Raw genomic sequence first — 13,447 nt, 5'->3', positions numbered from 1 at the left:
TGGAGCTTTCTTTAGGAGCCTTTCCAGCTTTGACAAAAGTCCAGCTGAGATAACCACATTTACTCGGGGCCTTCTTGATGTTCTTCTGCCTCCTTGGCCGCTGTGTCTGTGGGGATGGTGTTTGCTCTGTGTTGTAGCATCCTGATGACGCCCAGTTTGTGCTCCAGTGGATGATGAGAGTCAAACCTTAAATACTGATCCGTATGTGTAGGTTTACCTGCAGTCAGCTGGGACTGAAGACGTCACCTGGATGATGACGAAACATTTCTCCCACAAAAACGCTACGTCCAGATGAACAGAATCAACTTTTGGAGATTTACTTTCCTGGATTATTGAGAATGCATCAAGACGTTCCTTATATAGAGAGAAAATGTGTTACCATTATTATAAAAACTCATCTGACCGTGGCTCAGGGGGTTGGGAAGCTCATCTGTAACCAGAAGGTTGCCGGATCGATCCCCCTGCTCTCTCTGTCCTGGCTGTTGTGTCCTTGGGCAAGATACTTTACCTTTGGGTGCCTTGAAAAGCGCTGTATAAATCCAATCCAATCTATTATTAATATTATTATTGTTACTCCATTTATGAGTGTGGAAAGGTAGGGAGGTGCCTGACAAATATAAAACTGTAGCTTGAAAGAACAATCTTCTTCAGACTCGATTCTGACTGAATTTCATGAATTTACTTGTTTTGTTTTGCTGGTTTTTTGCGAGCTAACAACACCGTGCTGTCAAATATTGATCCTGTCAAATGGTGACGGCGGTATGATGGTGTTGCCATGTAGTTAGTGTTGTGTTTGACTGCCAGTCTCATGTTCTTGTACAATTTGACACACCTCAGGTCTGAAAAATGGCATCTTGAGAGCCACACTTCCTTCAGTGAACAGTAGACGAATCAGCTCTCGGTTTCTCTATCAGGTCTTTACAGATTTCTTTCCCGTTTCTTAACAACGTGACCTTCAGATGCTCTTCATCTGCTGTAGGGAGTTTTTTAGGTCTGTCATTTCTCTGTTTGTCTTCCTCTTGTTGTTTTTCTACAGTTTGAGGAAACTCTGCACACCGTGTGAGATATCCCAAGGTTGCAGCTAATAAGTCTTTGGAAATCACGTTATTGTTTAAAAGAAAACTTTTTTATTTCTGTCAAACTGAAATATTTGTGGCATTTTTCATAGATTCAAGTGAAGAAATGGGAACAAATATGTTTTTCTTTTGACAGCTTTCTAGAGACAAAGTACCAGCGATAAAGATCAAATTTCATTGTTTCTTTGCCAATTTGTGTGTTATGTAGAGATACAATTCTGTTTCTCCCTTTAATTCGGTGCCCTTTGTTATGCTTTGTCCTGTGAAAATGGTCAGTCTGGCTGCTTTAAAGCAAAATGAAAAGAAATGAGGGATGGCTCGTAGCGTATTTCCTGGATGAAGCTATTATCTACTCCTGGGTTTGGAAGTGCTAACACTTCAGAAGGATGTCCCTTTTAATCTCCAACGAGGCTCCTATTTGTGTCGCCCTTTATTACAGCCTCTGAGTCAAATTGCCCCCTTCATGCCCTCTAAAGAAAAATCCTCTGCTTAAATATGAATTTGAAAATATATAAGTTTGGACAAAAAAGGATCCAAATGCAGCAAGTCACAATGAGAACATGAATATAGAAAGATGTGTGATATATTAATAAGGTTTTTATATCCAGGAAGGAAAGCTGGCAAAAATGCTCACAGTGCAAGACACAAGACCTGACCTCAGTTACAGGTCTGTAAAGGGCATAAAGGGAAGAAATATCTAGAAAACAAATTCAAATCTGATGCGATATAAGACTTGGGTGGCCAGTTTTAGGGTTAGCTCGAAGTAATCTGTGCAAAAAAATTTCCTCTTAAGAGCATCAGAGGTTTTTCTCACCTGTGCATCAGAAATGTTGACACCACAGTTATTATAGTTTTGTATTTTCTAAGTAGTTTCTCGTTTTCTCGTCTTTTTTTTTGCATCTGTTAGTTTCCAGTGTGAATTTTCTTACTTCAGTTCAGTTTTTATTGTTTGAAAATGTTCGTCTCACAGCCACTTTAACCAAGCTAACAGACGCTAAAGCTAAGAATATTTTCACAACACGTTTTTTTTATTTTAGGTCTTTTTTTTTTTTTTACATTTGTGAAATAATTTTAGTTCAAAAGTATCATTTTTATTTCTCTTGTAATTAAATAAAATGTATTTTCACATCTAGTTTTAGTTTTTTAGTTCAGTTTTAGTTAACTTATAATAACCTTGGTTTCTACTGTTTTCCACATTGGTGGTTGGCCCTTGTACATCTACGTTTTGCCCTGGGGTAGGTGAGGTTTGCAGCATGTATTATAATGCCAAAAATTAATAAGGTAATAAGTAGGGATGGGTATCGTTTAGGTTTTATCCGATACCGGTGCCAAACCGGTACTTTTGAAACGGTGCCGGTGCTTAAACGGTGCTCAAACTGGTGCTTAAAGAATGGAGAACACAAAATTGGTCCAAAAACCTCTCATGTTCAGCTGTTTTTTTGTAAAAAGATAACAATGTTAGCCTTTTCTGCAGCTATGGGGCATATATGGTATCACTCTTGGCTGGAAGCAGCTTAAACCATGGAAAAAACACAAACTTTGTCCAAAAACCTCTCATGTTTAACTGTTTTCCACTTTTTCTTTGGTCATTTTAGCCTTTTTGTCCAGGGTGAAGGGAGTATCTGCCATCAAACAAGAAGACAGCCGCATGTAGCTATGATGGTGTTTGCTAGCTCACCTTACATGCATTAATGTAATAACGTGGTTAGCCTACTCAACGTAAATTACACACGAACAACATTAAGCTACTCACGCAGAGAAGAACGGCTGCTGCTGCATCATCATCCTCATCATTTCTGCTACACTGGCAGGGCTACGGCTACACCCGCAGTAGATGTGCTCGGTGTGAGGTCTCGCAGCAAGCTATCAAATACGGCGCATTTCTCGGCTTTAAAAAAAACGCTATGCGTCGCCAGGTGTTTCATCAGATTTGAGGTGTTACCTCCTTTGACAGTATCACAGTATCAGCTTAAAGCACTTGTTGCAGCTGCTGAGTTTGCATCTTTTGCTGTGAAGTACAGCCAGACTTTGACACTTCACCTTGGGCATTTTTAATCTGTAGCTCTGCTCTAAAACAATGTACGTACCTGGACCCGCCTACTATCCTCGGAAACGTAAAATGATTGGCTAGAATCTAAAGTGTATCACAGCTCAGGGAAAAAAGCACCGAAATGTGCGCTGCTTTTCGGTCTGGTTACTACCGTTTATGTCAGAACCGGTGCCATCATGGCACCCTAAGCCCCGACTCCTGCTTTCAGGCCTTGTGTTTTAAACATAACAATAAGAAACCAAACAGGAGCCCAGAAGGACTTCAGAAAGCACGTTAGTCGATTTCGAGGAATGTGTGTCGTCTCTGGGTGCAGGTGAAGGAAAATGCAAAACACAAAGCATTAGTCAGTGAAGAAGCAGTAATGCAGTCATACTTTGAGCATAATAAACAGGCTTAGCGAAAGCTCAAAACGGATGATAAAATTACAAACGCCACAATAAAGTTCTTGTTAAAGAGGTTTATTCTTTATATTATTTTTTTATATTCTTTCATGCATAAAGGTGCTCTTAGAAAGTGTGCTTTGGAACACTTTTTCTCCTTTTTGGCTGTGAAAATGTTGCACATACTTACCTTGAGCTTCGATAAGAAGCCCTCGAGTATTGCGAGTGTATGATGGGACACATCCAGAGCCACGGTGATCAGCCTGGGGTCAGCGTAAGGTCAGGTTCAAATCTCAGATGGAGCTCCACGTTTCTGTCCCGCTCTCTGCATGAATGCATGTTTATGACAGATCATATATGTGCATGTATGCTTTGGTCACTCTTACGTATCAGCAGTTTGGGTTTTGTGGGTAAACAGCTCTGTGCCTGAGCAGCTGTGCACAGAGAACAGCAAGCAGAGACAATCGATACCTTTTCAGAGAGCTAAGAGCACCGTGTTAGCGCCATGCACAGGTCCGCTTTTTTGTTGTGTTTCTAATGCAGTCAGGCGTTCGAGAACAGCATGCAGGGTTAGCGGTGTGTTTAGGAACACGAAAACACTGCTGTACAGTCAGCTCTGTCCTCAGGCTGCTACTGATGGCTGTTCCTTTGTGCTTGTGCCCGTAATGCTGGGAGGTGTCGAGCATATTGATTTCAAAGCAGCGCTGGTTCAGTCTCCGCTCTCACTGCGCTCGGGCTCATTAAAACATATTACTGTTGTTTGCCACATAACTAAGGACCTACTTTTAGGTGCCAGCGCATTGTTCAAGGAATGGAGAGGCAGCAGCTCAGCGTGCATTCAAAGACAGTGAAGCAAGCCTCTTATTGAAAATGACATTGTTGTGAAGCGACGTGCACACAGACACACAAGCTTTTGTGTCCCCGTCTCTCAGGTCAGTTCCCTTCAGTCAGCTTTACTGGCACCGATGGAGGAGCAGCATTGCCAAAACATCTAAATAACTGTTAATTAAATGGTAAAATACTCACTATGTAATAAACATCAATCACCTGTGGAGGCTGAATTTCTAATAATGAAATATTAGCTTCATTGTATAATTACCATAGCACCAAATGTTTAAATATTACTGGACATTAGTTGACCGTACATACACAAAATACTACCAAAGACCATCTGTGTGTGGTGTGTTCGGTAACTAATACGGTTCCAATAAGGCGTCAGTCTGGACTCACTCTACAGTCTTAAACCGGCAAAAGTCCAAAGCCGAGGTCAAAATATGCTGACAGCTCTGCTGTAAACTGCCTCATACGTTTTATGGCAGGCGTGTTGTAAACGTTTCATTTGAAAAGTTGCTTCCTGTTTCTCCATGAATATGGAGATTGTTGCTCTGCTTTTGAGGATGGTGCACTTTATATATGTGTATGTTGGTGTATCAAACCACCAACCTTCTGATCAGTAGATGACCTGCTCTACCTCCTGAACTAAAGCCACCCTGTCTACATACATAGATATATCTATTAGGGGTGCAACGATACACAAAATTCACGGTTCGGTTCGATACTTTGGTGTCACGGTTTGATATTTTTTCGATACAAAAAAATGTTCATGCCTTTTTAATTTGTCATTTATTAAAATGATAAATATATTTTAACTCAAAAGTACAGTTTTTAAATTTAATGTTGCCGAAACAAAAAAGTAATAAAAAAAAAAAATCTATCTGATGGAGAAATCACTCATCTTTGGAAAAGAGAGTTTATTACAGAGAAATGTCTCTTTCCAAAATAAAAGCTATACTATACGCTTCTTCTGGGCTATATTCTCAGCAGCATATTAAACATATCAGGTCCCCATAAGGAGAATCATGTGCTAACGGCTGTCTAAATGACTCGGGTAAAGTTTGTAGCATGCGTGCTTGTTGTTTTTGTCTGCTTCCACTTGTCTTTGCACGAGGATGATGTTGGAGTAAATGTGCAGTCATATTCGTTGTGTTCCCACTAGTGCTGTCAGCGTTAATCTGAAATGACGTTAACGCCACAACACGGCAAATCTCCGTTAACGAGTTACCGCGGACCGCCCCGTGCGTGGGGCTGGATGGCCAACACCTTAACGAGCTAACTGCGCTAACGAGCTAACTGCGCTAACGAGCTAACTGCGCTAACGCACTAGTTCCCACCAATGTAATTGAGCATTGCGTGGCACATCCAACATACTGTTTTACTTTTGTCCATGACGCGCTTACCTTCAGGGTCATACATCACATGAAAACCAAAATAGTTCCAAACGCCAGATCTGAATGAGGGTGGGGGAGGTTCAGTTTGCCATGTTGCAACGAGCTTAGCTTCTGTCTTGCTAGCTTGCGCTGCGCTCAGTGAATCTGCGCTCAACAGTGCAGCCTAGGCGGAGTAGTCGAACACAGATCCACTGAGCGCTCAACACAGACAGCACCGTCAGAAGGAAAGTTGATAAAATAAATTAAAAATTTTGTATTGTTCGATACATATGCGTACCGAACCGAAAGCACTGTATCGAACAGTTCAATATCGATACGAATATCGTTGCACCCCTAATATCTATATATAGCCAATAGTCTATAATAGCCAGGCTATAATGCTGAAATTGTGCATTTTTACATTGGAATCTATAGGAATTGACTTGAGTGGCCATTAGAGCAACTGCAGTTTTTGACACTCGTGCGCTTTGCTTTTCAGCCATGGAGGTTACTGCTCGTCAAAAAACACCAGTAGAACGTCACACCCGTCCTGCCTGTATGCTGAGATGTCCCTCACCTCATTTGTCTCTGTCTCTCCAGGGTGGTCCCATCCAAAACATTGAGTCGCAGCGCTGTCTGGAGCTGGTGGAGAGCCGGCAGTCAGAGTTCAGTTTCCAGCTGGCAATTCAGGACTGCACGGATCAGAAATGGACCATCACCAACATACTGACTGTCCTGCCACAGTGAACGTAGTGACACCAGTCAGACATCAGGAGACCTTTCACGTGATGGACTGGTATAACTGAGGAAGTCTGCCACTTCACACCAAAAACCAAACTGACCCAAAGCCAGGATGGACCATCATAGAGGTCTGGTGCACATAAAATGACAGTCCAGTTAGAGATGGACTAACACGCTGACCTCAGCATCAAACTAAGCTCTCAAAAAATTAGTTTCAGTACTGGACTTATTTTTAAGGAGAATCTGCAAAGAAGCAGATGTGCTTCAATCAGACACGGACCATTAGTAACCTAATAACCATTTTATACCAATGACCTGGGAGAAGAGACTCTCACAGATGGAGCCAGAGCTCTTAAAACTCCCCACTCTGCGATGGAAATGAGAAATACAGCCACTTGTTCCGGGAGACAGGCTCATGAAATCATGTAAGCAGTCTGGTTATTGCAGGAGCGGGCCTGTGATGTATTCTGGCTCCCAGTAGGTAGTTTAAGTTCACAGCCTCATCACACAATCTCAAAGCAAATTGAGTGAGTGCGGTTCAATATGTTTGCGTGCAGACGGACAGATGTGAGGCGAGCGTGTTGTTGCAAAGCGGCTGGCGTGTTGCTCACGTTTGATTTTTAGGGCAGGTTTTAAATCGTTAGCATCACCGCTCGACTGCAGCGGAGCGACCGAGCAGGTGCTGCAGATTTCCTGATGTCACTAAAAAGGAGCTGGTCTAATGAAGAATACCACAGAGTGATTTAAACTGGCACTGTGATAGAAACACCGTCACTCAGGGGTTTCAGAGTGTGGGATTAAATGGTTTACAGACAGAACCGCCAATCACTCTGGCGTGTGCACACTTATAAACAGAAATCTGGAAACACCTGCCTACAGATGTCGTGTTGGTTGCCCACAGGTGGCTGTGTATTAGATGCTTTGCTTTGACTTTATAGATACCTGCATTATCCCTCAGCATATGGAAAAAGTGGGAATGATGTGCACATTTGCCCTTTCAGAACCAGACTTTTTGTTAATATGTTGGAGGTTTGTTATAAATCAGCCCTGCTCACGTTAGCCCAGCTCGGTGTCTGACTACAGTTTTCATCCTCACATTGTCTGGCTGCATCTGTGCTGTCTGTAAATTACTAACTGCTCCCATCAACTTTTTCTCATTGACCTTATAAAGGATGCCTCTCCAACGCGTTTGAAGAGAGTAATCACACAATGAAACCTTAGAGCAGCAGAAGACGTGGCCGCAGCACTCTCCTCGACCGCTCCGGCTTTTAAGAGTCGGGTCTTACAGCAGAGACGCAGTGATGAGAGTGCTCAGTCAATCATGGTGACTGCTGGGGTCACTACAGGTCAAAGTCACACCTAAACTAATTTGTTGAGGTGGCTAAATATTCAGAAGAAATAAAAACCACAGAACGTGTAATAAACCTGGTTTCAGGTCCGTAGTTTATCATAGCATGTCGGCAATACTCCTACACAGTCCTCAGAAGATGTCCAATCAAGACAAATAATTGAAAATGCCTGCGTAGGTGTAGCATAAAGGTGCAGAACCTCAGATGTTTATTATCCTATTTCAGACACTTCCTCCTTTTTCAATTTTAAACTTTTCAACAAGAAACGCGGCGTTCTTTTCCCTGGATTTAGAGGTCACTGCTGCCCGCTCGTTTTCTGCCACGTGAATGAAAATATAACCTTGGATGGTTGTTCATCCAGAATACACAGCAAAAAGTATGAAAAGATCACAGTAGAATACAGATATTTGGAGTTTTATGAATTTACAAATCCAGCTGTGGTTGTTTTCATCCAGGCATCACAGGTCTGAATTTCAGGCTCATTTCTTTGAGCTGTTCTTTTTTTCAGGGTGAATCGCTGCATTTCAATGACTTAAAAGATAAGAACTGGGTGCACAAGTTTAAACTTATTTTGGATTTTCTATAATCGACACATGGTCAGAAGTCTACATAAAGGCTAAGGCCCATTAACTTGGTGATTATGATTGATTAAAACTGGTAGTTTCTTTGTATCATTACAAAGGACTGCACTCGCCCATACGCAATGGGACGGTCCAGGGAAGAATTTGTGAAAATGCAGATTTACATAACTTGGGAGAGTCTCTTGGAGCCATTTCTAAACATCTGTAGATTCCAAGATCATCAGTTCAAACAATTGTATAAATTATCCAGATGTGTCACCACTTTGCAGACGTCTGAAAGAAGACCCAAACTGTCGCTCTCATGTCAGACTCAGCTGGTTAGGAATCCAAAATAAATTCAAACTTGTGCACCCATTTCATGCTTTGCATCAAAGAAGATTACCATACAGCCACCCCACTGTAAAAAAACATCCCACCCCAAATTAGCCTGACATCCATGGCTGGGATGAGTGGATGCAAACTTCTCACCACAGCTCTGTTTTTCTCAACTTTGAATGCTGTTGGCCGAGGCTGGGAAATATGGACCAGACTGATGCTTGTAGGCTGGATATACAGTAAAATATCATAGGTTACACTTAAACAGCTGTTTTTTAGTCAAGAGCGACTGCTGTGGATAATCAGACACCTTTATTGTTTGCTGTCAAAGTTTCACGTAGCCTAAAAACTCAAAGCTGGTTTACAGAAGGTTTGTCCTGAACATTGAAGCAACTAATATCAGAAGACCGAGAGCCATTTACAAGGGGTGCAACGATACACAAAATTCACGGTTCGGTTCGATACTTTGGTGTCACGGTTCGATAATTTTTCGATACAAAAAGAAAATGTTCATGCCTTTTTAATTTGTCATTTATTAAAATTATAAATATATATTTTAACTCAAAAGTACAGTTTTTAAATTTAATGTTGCTGAAACAAAGTAATAAAAAATAAATCTATCTGATGGAGAAATCACTCATCTTTGGAAAAGAGAGTTTATTACAGAGAAATGTCTCTTTCCAAAATAAAAGCTATACTATACGCTTCTTCTGGGCTATATTCTCAGCAGCATATTAAACATATCAGGTCCCCATAAGGAGAATCATGTGCTAACGGCTGTCTAAATGACTCGGGTAAAGTTTGTAGCATGCGTGCTTGTTGTTTTTGTCTGCTTCCACTTGTCTTTGCACTAGGATGATGTCGGAGTAAATGTGCAGTCATATTCGTTGTGTTCCCACTAGTGCTGTCAGCGTTAATCTGAAATGACGTTAACGCCACAACACGGCAAATCTCCGTTAACGAGCTACCGCAGATCGCCCCGTGCGTGGGGCTGGACGGCCAACACGTTAACGAGCTAACTGCGCTAACGAGCTAACTGCGCTAACGAGCTAACTGCGCTAACGAGCTAACTGCGCTAACGCACTAGTTCCCACCAATGTAATTGAGCATTCGTGGCACATCCAACATACTGTTTTACTTTAGTCCATGACGCGCTTACCTTCAGGGTCATACGTCACATGAAAACCAAAATTGTTCCAAACGCTAGATCTGAATGAGGGTGGGGGAGGTTCAATTTGCCATGTTGCAACGAGCTTAGCTTCTGTCTCGCTAGCTTGCGCTGTGCTCGGTGAATCTGCGTTCGACTACTCCACCTAGGCTGCACTGTCGAGCGCAGATCCACTGAGCGCTCACCATCACCACAGACAGCACCATCAGAAGGAAAGTTGATAAAATAAATTAAAAATTTTGTATTGTTCGATACATATGCGTACCGAACCGAAAGCACTGTATCGAACGGTTCAATATCGATACGAGTATCGTTGCACCCCTACCATTCACTATGATTCAAACCAAACAGGTCATTAAACCACCAAAAAGTGCTTTAAAGACAGATTAGCAACACAACCTACACCTTCCTTAAACAGGTGTTAAAAGTTCCCCGTTTCCACAACCAGCGTTGAATTTTAAACTGATCTCATCGAGGAAAACAGTTTTTCAGATGATTAAATGCAGCTTTAAAGTGGACTGAAAGTGGCCAAAGCCTCCACGATGGCTCACGAAGGAAAATCAGCGGCTGGCATGACCTCAGCATCCAGGTGAAGGAAGGAAACAAAACAAAATTACACAGCATCAACATCTGTAAGGAAGGAGACCGCATCCATAGCATTGCTACAAACTGCAACTGCAACTTTCTGACGCGATCAGATGTTTAGGGGATTAGCGACACCCGAGAGGAAGACCTCGGTGTCTCTTTGAAAGAATTAGCAGTTCACTAAAATAGGAGCAAGCACGACAATCCATCCTCCACCACCTACTCGGCTGCAGTGAGGTCTTTCTGCACGTCTGTGTGGGCTTTTCAAAGGTATTACGTGCAGAATTAATGCAGAATCACCAAAAGTAACTGAACAGATGGAAATCTTGCTAAGTTTGACAAGTTTCTGAAAAGGGAACAAACAGGAAGCAAAATCAATACAAACACTGGTGTGTGTGTGTGTGTGTGTGTGTTATGTTGTTCCGTTTTGTTCTTTAAAGATGTAATTCCCTGAAAGCTTTGCATCATTTACGACATGTAATATTAATGAGAACAAAGGGAACCGGGAGCAGGTGGCTTTCTCTCGACACCTATTGTGTGTACAGCTAAACGATGCTTGCAACAACTTGTACCAACAAAGAAGAGTTTCCTTCCCTCACCCTTAGGAGGAAACTGGCACCAACATGCGCGGAGTTAATCAGCACAGCAGATGCTGCTCTGACTTACGGAGAGTCATTTGTGCTTCAATTCTAAGCATAGGAAGAAGTAGATTGATTGTCACATGGCAAAAATCACGTCTGCACTGACTTGTGGCACAAATGTAACTCCATACATGTGAGGGTATTTTCTATTTTCTTTACATTAGAGTACATGAACCTTTGCTGATTGGATATGTGTGTTTACTTCTGCTGAATCATGTTTTACACTGTTGTGAAGCTTTTAATCAAATATAAGTGCATTGCAGTCAATCTCCCAATCATTCAACGCTGTCTGTCCATAATTCAACGCGTAAAGACGATGAAGTCGAACTGTTAATCTGGCTGTTGTGTATTCAGATGTGTTGTTTTCAGCCGGAGCTTGCTGACGTGTCGGTAACGCGTTTCATGGCGCTGGTAACTCGTGGAGGACTGGAGCTGTTCATCTTCTATCAGCTACTGTGTAGCATCGGTTACCAAACCTTCTGTTGATCTTTTGTTTTCGTTGTGGCTCAGGTTTGTAGATCCTGAAATTTTCAAAGTATCTCAATTTTTGGGAAGCTGTTACTATATCGAGTCATGAAAAATGTCCAAGCTATTTTGTTAGTGTATTTAAAGCAGATATTTATAATTACCGAAAATAAAAAAAATATTCATGGCTAAACTTGTTCTGTGTGATTTTTTTTTCTTTGTGTTTTTGTGATGGATATTGATCACTAAACTACGGAGCCCCGCAGGGGACATGGGAGAAAAAAAATTAAGACGGACTTTTGCGAGATCTCGCAAAAGTTGAATTCCAACAATGGCGGCAGCTACTTAGTTGTAATATTCCTCTTTCTGGGTCACAAAATACACCTTTAAGATAGTTTGAGGCGTGAATGTAGTTGTGTAAACGTCAGATACCTGCTCGGTTTACAAGACATCACATATTTGCAAAAGTGCTCCGACTTTTTCGGAGATCTGGTACCCACTAGCTCGAAGCTAACGGGAGGTCGAGACCTACTACAGCCGGGAAGAACACTGCTTTCCCGGCACATCGTGCCTCGACCTCCCAGTCGGCTTCGAGCTGGCGGCCTCCGAAGAATGTGGCTAAAACTTTTGCGAGATCTCGCAAAACCTTTGCGAGATCCCGAGTTTGTTTTGTGAGATCTCACAAAAGTCCATCTTAATTCTTTTTTTTCTCCCATGTCCCCTGCGGGGCTCCATACTAAACACTGTTGAGCTAACATTATTTGATTCATAAAGGTCTAAATAAAAATTGTTCTTTTATTCTTAATCTGTGTGTAAACACCATGAATAAGGAGACATGACATAAAGTCTTCTTTTCAGAAGAATGGAAAATAGTTACTACAGTGGATTCAGCTGTTCTGAGGATGTACAACCCAGATTCCAGTGTTGGGACGTCGTGCAAAGCAAGAATAAAAACAGAATACAATGATTTGCAAATCCTTTTCAACCCATATTCAATTGCATACACTACAAAGACAATATAGCTAATGTTCAAACTGATCAAATTTATTGTTGTTTTGCAAATTTTCACTCATTTTGAATTTGATTCCTGCAACGCGTTCCAAAAAAACTGGGACAGGGGCATGGTGCGGATGGTCCTTTTCCTCTTTGGCCCAAGATTTTCAAAAACCGTGAACTCGTCAGACCACAGCACACTTTTCCACTTTACGTCAGTCTATGTCGGCTGAGCTCAGGCCCAGAGAAGCCAGTAGCATTTCTGGGTGTTGTTGATATATGGCTTTCGCCTCGCATGGTAGAGTTTTAACTTGCACTTGTAGATGTAGCGATGAACTGTGTTAACTGAGGCCGCGTAGTAATAGCTTTACAGAATGATGTTGGTTTTTAATGCAGTGCCAAATGAAGGATTGAAGGTCATGGGCATCCAGTGTTCTTATTCGGCCTTGCCGCTTACGTGCAGAGCTCTGAATCTTTTGATGATGTTATGGACAGTAGAAAAATCAAGATTCCTTGCAATTGTGCATTGAGAAACGTTCTTAAACTGCTGGACTATTTGCACACGCAGTTGTTCATAAAGTGGTGAACCTCGCCCCGTCCTTGCCTGTGAACAGCTGAGCCCTTTGGGGATGCTCCTTTTATACCCAATCATGACAAACACATTTGAGGTTGTGTGTTTATGAGTGTAGGTGGAGAGGAAAAGTACTGTAAACTGAAACTACTCCAAATCTCAAATGACTGAAGTCTCATTCAACTCATATCTTTATGAGTTTGTGCCTGCACCAACTAAATGTTGCATTGGCCCATGCATTTTCCTGCAGCAGTGTCTCTGCTGAACATCATGAAACATGTATGAGCGGCACTCTCTGAGAACTGCTAACATCAGTCCCGGTAAT

At 41.9% G+C, this 13,447-nt stretch overlaps 1 protein-coding gene across 2 annotated transcripts in view; it reads left to right on the top strand.

The window, feature by feature from the left end:
• galnt18a (UDP-N-acetyl-alpha-D-galactosamine:polypeptide N-acetylgalactosaminyltransferase 18a) overlaps nucleotides 1–11,741 on the top strand; it is a 232,302-nt gene extending 220,561 nt beyond the window's left edge. For both annotated transcript variants that reach the window (XM_087844204.1, XM_087844203.1), the window contains exon 11: nucleotides 6,314–11,741. In XM_087844204.1, coding sequence (XP_087700330.1) covers nucleotides 6,314–6,460 — 147 coding nt within the window. In that variant the 3' untranslated portion in view covers nucleotides 6,461–11,741. The remainder of the gene's footprint in view (nucleotides 1–6,313) is intronic.
• Nucleotides 11,742–13,447: the final 1,706 nt, after the last annotated feature.

The sequence above is a fragment of the Neolamprologus brichardi genome, chromosome 7 (genome assembly GCF_056152115.1).
Source record: "Neolamprologus brichardi isolate AB-2024 chromosome 7, ASM5615211v1, whole genome shotgun sequence".
Classification (NCBI taxonomy): domain Eukaryota; kingdom Metazoa; phylum Chordata; class Actinopteri; order Cichliformes; family Cichlidae; genus Neolamprologus; species Neolamprologus brichardi.
This window is presented reverse-complemented; position numbering and strand designations above follow the sequence as displayed.